Source organism: Palaemon carinicauda, chromosome 44 (assembly GCF_036898095.1).
Source record: "Palaemon carinicauda isolate YSFRI2023 chromosome 44, ASM3689809v2, whole genome shotgun sequence".
Taxonomy (NCBI): Eukaryota; Metazoa; Arthropoda; class Malacostraca; order Decapoda; family Palaemonidae; genus Palaemon; species Palaemon carinicauda.
In genome coordinates, this window is record NC_090768.1 from 5,492,434 (window position 1) to 5,499,933 (window position 7,500).

Consider the following 7,500-nt stretch of genomic DNA (forward strand, 5'->3'; position numbering starts at 1 on the left):
CATCGTTACACACGATGACATCCAAAGTTCATTAGTAGATTTTAAATGTAATGTAACTAGTTCTCAGAAGTGATGCCACTACTCCCGTGGTCCATGTGCAATGCCATGGCATACCATAGCCATCTTAGACTTGCATAACTTGCTACATATTAGACATATCAAAAGAGCATTCGGGGTTTTGGGGAGCTCCTTTCAGGCATGTCCTTGCTTTCTTTCTATGGTGAGATGCATCGAGCCACTCAGCTCCAGAGCAGTGACCCCATTGTTAACACTTATTCTCCAGACCATATGGCTATTTGCGATGGTTTTTAGGTTAGTTGATAGAATTTTGTCTTCATTTTGAGTTTGACTAAGCTTGGTCTTTGTATCTCTTCTTAGGGTGGCCCTGTCTATGTTGATGATTTTTAGTTGTGTGATAAAAATTGGTTTTCTGACCCGTTCTTATGCATATGTATCACGTGATCCAAGGCGGAGTCATTAGCGTGTGGTGAAAATGGTTTCTATGGTTGTACATTCCACTCATTTCAGAGTCTGTGTATGGAGTCTGATCCTTCCAGATAACGTTCATAATTTGCTTCAAATAGGCAATGGGAAAATGTTCCAGCTTCTTGAGATAACATCGATATATTGTCCAGGCCTGTGCACCATAGACAAAAGTTTAGATACACGGTGCTTTGTATACTTGGATTCTTTTGGTCAGTGTCAGGTGTTTCTTTTGAAAATCCCAGGTCCCCAGCCTGCCAAAAGTATGTGAAGCCCTGTTTACTTTCGCCAGCGTGTCCTTGTGGAGGAAAAGGTCTACCGAAGCATTTTACGGCACCACCTTCAATTGTGCATTGTCATCAGTGAAGAGTGGGCTGTTTCTTATTTGATTTAGTTTGATGTAGTATGACTTCTGTTTTTCTTATATTCATCTCTGAGCCAAGTGCCCTCTACAGTATATTGCAGGTAGGCCGTATATAAGACGTGTAATGCATTGAATACTGGGTGTTAGGCAAAATGGCAGTGTTATCAAAATATTGTGGGTTAACCAATGTCGTGTTGATATTTTTGCATAGGCATGTAATTGTCTGATATTGAAAACTACCATCAATTAGGGGGTACTATTTGAGCCCATTTTCTTCTATTTTTTTTACTGGAATAAAATCCTTATTAAGGAGATGAATAGATTGAAAAAGACAAGGGCCAGAACATCACCATACTTTACTCCTATTTTCACAGGGAAGGACGAGGATTCCAAATAGCCAATACTGAATTTTGCTTCCACGATGGAATGGAAGAAGTAAATTGATAAATTTGTTAGTGATTCCATATTTTTGGAAGTATCTTTTGTGGGAGCTTACAGTGGACCGTGCCGAAGGCACTGGTAAGATCAATAAAGACTTTGTATAAGTCTGTATTGTCCTCTCAACATTTCTCCTGTATTTGCCTCAAGGAAAGATAATATTGATAATCAAGCTTTCCTCCTAAACTTGCACTAGATCACTGGTAGCACAGATTCAGATATGAGTACAAGAACATGATTTTAGCTTGTATTGATATAAGGAGAATACCTCCGCTGCTGTAATCGCTCCTCTCTCTTTTAGTGTTTAGATAGGAATTTTTATAGTCAATCCACGATTTTGGTATTTGCTTTCCTCTTCATAAGACCTGGATGATCTTTTACACCTGCTTTTTGAGAATGTAACCCCTGTACTTGTAAATTTTACCATGAATGCCACAAGGACCACACTTGTGTCTTCTTTATTGCTATCTATTGTGCTCAGAATTTCAAAGCAATTCTGAAAACTAATCGAGATCCTTTCCTAGATGAGTGGTAAGCTAGGTGAAGCATCAATAATGTACTGACCAATAACATTATGATGGTTCAGTGTAATATGGAGAGGATCAACCCAGCGGCTTAGAATCTTAATTTTCTTCTTAGGAGAATTCTGCCATCAAATGTAGTAACTTGAGTGATTATGTTCGTCTTCGTCCCATAAATGAAATTGTTGGCATTATAAATAAATTGATGTATTGGCTGAAAATGAAGTGACTCCCAGAATACGTACAAGATTATTTTGTAGAATGTGGCGTGAAAAAGCAAAACCAGGTGAATGGGAGCTAGGAGTGTTCGTGAAAATGGCAAAAAAAAAAGAGAGATTTGATTGATTGCATTAATTACAGAGGCATCACACTTACGCCAGTTGTCATGAAAATATATAGTATGCTCATTCTAAAGAGACTGGAGAGAAAGATTGATGAAAAGATGAGAGATGAACAAGCAGGATTTAGAAAAAGGTAGAAATTGTACTGACCAAATTTACCTTTTAAGACATGCAGTACAGCAATGTGTAGAATATAGAAATCCACTTTTGATGGCATTTGTGGACTATGAAAAAGCCTTTGATAGTGTCCATCTGCCAATTTTGTGGAGAGTCCAGCGTTATTATGGAGTTCCTCTCAAATACGTAAATTTGATCAAGTCTGTTCATGAGCATAGCAAGTGCAGGGGAATGTGTTGTCACCTATGTTGTTTATCCTCCTCATGGATTTTGTAATGGATAGAACAGTTGGGGATGGTGGAGAAGGATGGGACTGGATTGGTAATAGAAAATTAGCAGACCTAGAGTATGCTGATAAGGCTGTCCTTATTAGCAGAACACAAAAGGACTTGAAAACCTTGCTTACCAGAATGCATGAAATATCACATGAGGTTGGGCTCAAGACAAATAGAAGAAAGGCAGAGAGGATGAGAACGGAATATACAATAGAAGATAGAAATATCATTGGACGGAGAAAGGATTAAAGAGGTGGAATTATTTAAATATCTAGGAACTATGATCTCTAATACAGGATCCTTAGAATTTAAGGTTAATGTAAGACTAAAAAAAACAAATCAGACAATGGCTAGGTTAAGTAAAATTTGGGAATAAAATTGCCTGAAATTACTTATAAAAATCAGGCTATATATCAGTTTATTGAGATTGGTGTTACTGTATGGACATAAGTCGTGGTATAACAATGAAACAATGTCCAACAGATTTTGTAGATTTGAGAAGAAAGCCCTCAGAAGAATATTTGGAGTTAAATGGAACGACAGGATTAGAAATGAAACAAAGATTACTCGAGTGCAATATGTGAATAAGATCATGATGTTGGGTAGCTGAAGATGGTTTGGTCATGCTCTTTGCACTCCCCAAGAGAGATTACCTCACCCACGGTCCAGATATACCAGGTCAGCCAGACAGAGTACCGATTTTAAGCCTCTTCTGCGCACCTACGTCATCTGAAGGGGTTTATTGTTGGCGAGACCCATTAAGAACGTAGATCTATCACACAGTCAATGTGAATAAAACAACATTTTACCTTTGGAAAATATTTTATTAAGTTACAACTTTCATTTTTTTCTTAGGGCCTCCCTGCATGGTTGTCCTTGAGGTTTTCTATACTTTATCAAATTATTAAGATATCGCATTCGAAAATATACCGATATCTTAACAAAAAAGCAATAACATCTTTCTTTATTTCTATATTTGCTCTCAAAAGGTCTTCCTCGTCTAAAGCATCTTTCTCTAAATCAAAATCTAAGTTTCTGAATATCTGCGTTGTTAGGCATATTTCTAACGCTAAGTCCCTTTCGTGATAGATTCATCGTCTTTGGCTGATTCATGAGATTTTCCAAGGGTGGTGATATTACACTTTTCACTTAATAATTTAATTTCCTTTCCTAGTAAAAAATTTTTTTTAGCTGAAATCTAAAGTTCATAGCTTAAAGATGATCATAGTGCCCATCCATTTGCCTTATACACCCAAAGAAATGTTCAAGGCAATCTTGATTTAGTGTTTGCGTAAGTAGGTAGTCAATTTCTAGGACTTTCAATACCTAGTAACCTAGACATTATGTCATCTTTGTAATTGCCTGGTTTAAAATGAATCGAGCAAACAGTAGCATCCACAACGTTAATTCTGTCTGCACGGCAACATGCATGTATCCACTGGTCTATGTATGGTTTTTCTTTTGGAAAGCGATGGTATTTTATGTTTGAGCTTTTAGTTTTATCATGTCTATTATAACAGCCAAATACTGCGCAGTTACTTGGCATTATTAGTGACGGAATGAATGAATGAATAAAATGATAATGGACACAGCGTCTCCTATTGTTTACGTTACCTCTATAGGTAGCTAACTAAGGCAACAGTCCTTTGTTTTGTTTACCCACGTGTGTGAGACGGGGAAGCTTGACGTCACAGTATGGGTGATTCACAGCTTAAGCTGCGCGTTGGCTGACCTGGTATATATAGACCTTGACCTCACCAAACGTTTAACTGGGCTCCAAAAGGCACTAGAAGAGTTGGAAGACCCAGGCCTACATGACTGAGGACTATAAGACGTGAAATAGGAGATGATGAATGGAGAATAATTGATTTAAAAGCTCAAGATAGAGACGACTAGCGAAATCTAACTGAGGCCCTTTGCGTCATAGGCATACGGGGAGATGATAAATACATTGGAGGTTGATTTGGTCAGCAGAGGCTTAAATTTTCTTAGCCCTTTCTGGAGCATATGTATTTGACATTTTGCCCCTAACCTCAGGTCCCTCCACCTTTATGCCAGTGCAGATTAGTAAGAGTTTGCATGATATACATTATGGGCTTACATTTTTTTTCAAGTAATTGGTGCATGGATTCAGAGTTCTTGTTGAAATAATCTGCATGAGAGCTCTTAATGAAGCCAATCTCTTATTGGTTTTCAGAACTCCGTCCACTCAGTATCATGGTTTCCCTCAGGAATCTCGGCTAAGTTAGACAGGCACAGGAATTTGAGTGTGTTTGGGATATCTCTTTGATCATATAGATAGCTACTTGCAGATTCGAGGTCCAATTTTAAATTTGAAGATGATTCTTACAAGTCAAAGGTCTTTCCAACACCCCACCCGTTGCATTACTTGAGTTATGCTTACATCATTAGTGTGCCTCTGACTGGTTATGGAGGGAAAGATAAACTAGAAACATTAACATTATTGACGTTCTCCAGTTATACAGGAGTTTTTCATTATCCAAATTTGGTGATTATCATTAACCAGAAATAAACAATCTTAGAGATTTAAGGAGTTTATTTGAAGATGTATTAAGGCTTAAAATGTCTTTGGTTTCAGCAACATGCTGAAATTCCATTTAAAGCTGCTGGAATCAAATATAAAATGGAATGAATGAAATCTAGTTTTATAAAACTAGATATGTGAAATAAATATTCATAGAAAATATAACAATTAGAAAATATATATTAGTATAAATAAATATTGGTATAAATATATTTATGTACATATTTACACGTTCATAGGTAGACATAAATGTTGACCACTATACAATAACCAGTGACTCACACATTGTTTATGTCTTTGACTGGAGAATTATTTAATGGGATGTCGTAGAAAGTGTTGGTTGGGAGAGAAGGACTAGCCTTATTACAGGGGCAAACGCAATCATTACTTCTGAGAGCAGTCGTCTCTTGCCTAATGTTAGACTGAATAATCCTTTCATTAGCAGAAACTTCAGAAATATCGATTTCTGTCGTGGTTGGCAAGCTTTTCTTGCTGACGCTGCTTTCACCGTCGAATGAAAACGAATGGTTAGTTACACCCGACATAGTGCTCTGGATTTCTGGCGTTTCACTTTCTTGGATGGGCTGTAAATCTCTGTGTGGCTTATCACTGAAATCCTTCTTTGTTGTCTGGTTCCATGCCAAAGTCATACCGTTTGCCTGTACTGGACCACTGAAAGTGCGAACGAGACTCTTAAGAGTGATTGACGTTGTGTTCTTGAATACGTGGACAAGTTTCTTGTTGGTTTTAATGAAGCCGGATTCAAGATCTTTTGTGTCGTATGACAAGGAAACATTCATCATCTGGACACAGCTGAAAAGGAATTCAATAGTGAGCTTACTCATTACTCGTTTAGAAGCATAAAAGAAGAATAAGGGGAGATAAAAATATGAATCAATCGGTTAGAACATTATGGTAATGATAAAGGTTGTAGAGGTTAACAAAATTAGTACTTACATGAACATAACTGTAATCAAGAGGTTAAAGCTGCCACCCACGAAGAACTGTGCTGAGGGGAAGGAGTCGACGGTTTTGTAATACACTGGTGAATAAATTGCGTAACCGACCATCGGCATGAGTCCATTCATAGCAGAGGATACAGCGCTAATGCGACCTGAAGAAGAAAACAATTTACTAACTAAAAAAAGAATTTTTATAGTAATGTTAATTCATGAATAATTATTTTTAAGTGTTTCAAATACAAAAAGAACTGTAATTGATCTTGCAAAGGTATTATATCAAAAAATGTAAGTGGGATAAGACAGCATCCCATTCGAAACAGCATAAAACCAATAAACATTTGTACAGCTTTTGAAATTAAGAAAATAGTAAATTGAACACATAGTCCTACATACCTTTTTCATTGCTGGCAACTAGTTTCGTGGGCATTGACCGGAAGGCAATGGTGCTGGCGTTAGAAATAAGACCTGCTACAGGCCCTAGCCATAGCAGGAAAAACAATGACTTGTTCATTACAAGACCGTAGCAAACATATTCAGCAACCATCGACAGTGAACCAACCACAACTAGAGTTGTATCCTTGATATCACATAGTTTTGTCAGGAGAGGAATCAGGAACAGAGAACCTGGGAATGATAAATGTTATCAGTTTTTGAAGTCCAAGGAAAGGGATTTCTGGAAATAGTTTCACACTTGTCCAATTCAACTAACGAACATATGCAGCGATTGGGAGACAACAAATACGAATTCTTACCTAGAGCAGCCAGAAGGTGTCTGTACGTGGCCCAATATCCATAGTCTGTTGCATTCCATTGTACTGCTTGTCTAACAAACATGTACATGAAGAATCCTGAAAATATGTAACAGAAGCGTCACTGATAGATCGTACAACCTAAGTGGAGTATTTTGACAAAAAAAAAAAATCCATTTAGCAGAAATATTTCTTCAAAATACCAAATAGTAAGAGTAGCAATTACCTCTGGCAGCCCGACGGATCATATTGGAGGCAATGATGATCAAGATGACAGAACGAGTATTTCCTTCCCTCTTCTTGACTACTGTTTTAAATGACTCTGCAACCCTTCTCCAATTGAAGAAATCTTTGATCATACGGGAAATGGTAACTGGTTCCTGTGAATCCTGACCAACTTGGCCTTTGAGGGATCCTTTGCGTAGGAGTTCCTTCTTGGCAAAGGGTCCGTGACTTTCTTTGATCAGGAAAATGACATAGACCACGGCTAGAATGTATGCCAAGAGAACCAGTGCTAAAGCTACATTATAGCTGGCATGTTTGATAATGAGTGCTCCAATAAGAGTGCCAAGAGGACCACCTAAGTTCCACATGGAATTAGCTATGCTGACACGTGACGTACGGCTCTTCTCTGGACAGATGTCGCTAATGTAGCTTATGGTCGAAGTCAAAAGACCCATGTTACCTCCACCCAGAGATTCTAAG

General features: G+C 37.8%; 2 protein-coding genes across 2 annotated transcripts in view; one reads left to right on the forward strand and one right to left on the reverse strand.

Moving 5' to 3' along the window:
- Positions 1-7,500, forward strand: part of lin-52 (DREAM core complex component lin-52) — a 276,531-nt gene that overhangs the window by 70,758 nt on the left and 198,273 nt on the right. The gene's annotated exons all lie outside the window — the stretch shown is intronic.
- LOC137634161 (lysosomal proton-coupled steroid conjugate and bile acid symporter SLC46A3-like) overlaps positions 5,280-7,500 on the reverse strand; it is a 3,685-nt gene continuing 1,464 nt past the window's right edge. Inside the window, exons 4-8 of the mRNA XM_068366418.1 lie at positions 7,022-7,500; positions 6,799-6,894; positions 6,440-6,670; positions 6,042-6,198; positions 5,280-5,897 (exon numbers count right to left, since the gene is read on the reverse strand). The exon at positions 7,022-7,500 is cut by the window's right edge and continues 107 nt beyond it. Of these exons, the coding sequence (XP_068222519.1) occupies positions 5,363-5,897; positions 6,042-6,198; positions 6,440-6,670; positions 6,799-6,894; positions 7,022-7,500 (1,498 nt within the window). The 3' untranslated portion in view covers positions 5,280-5,362. The remainder of the gene's footprint in view (positions 5,898-6,041; positions 6,199-6,439; positions 6,671-6,798; positions 6,895-7,021) is intronic.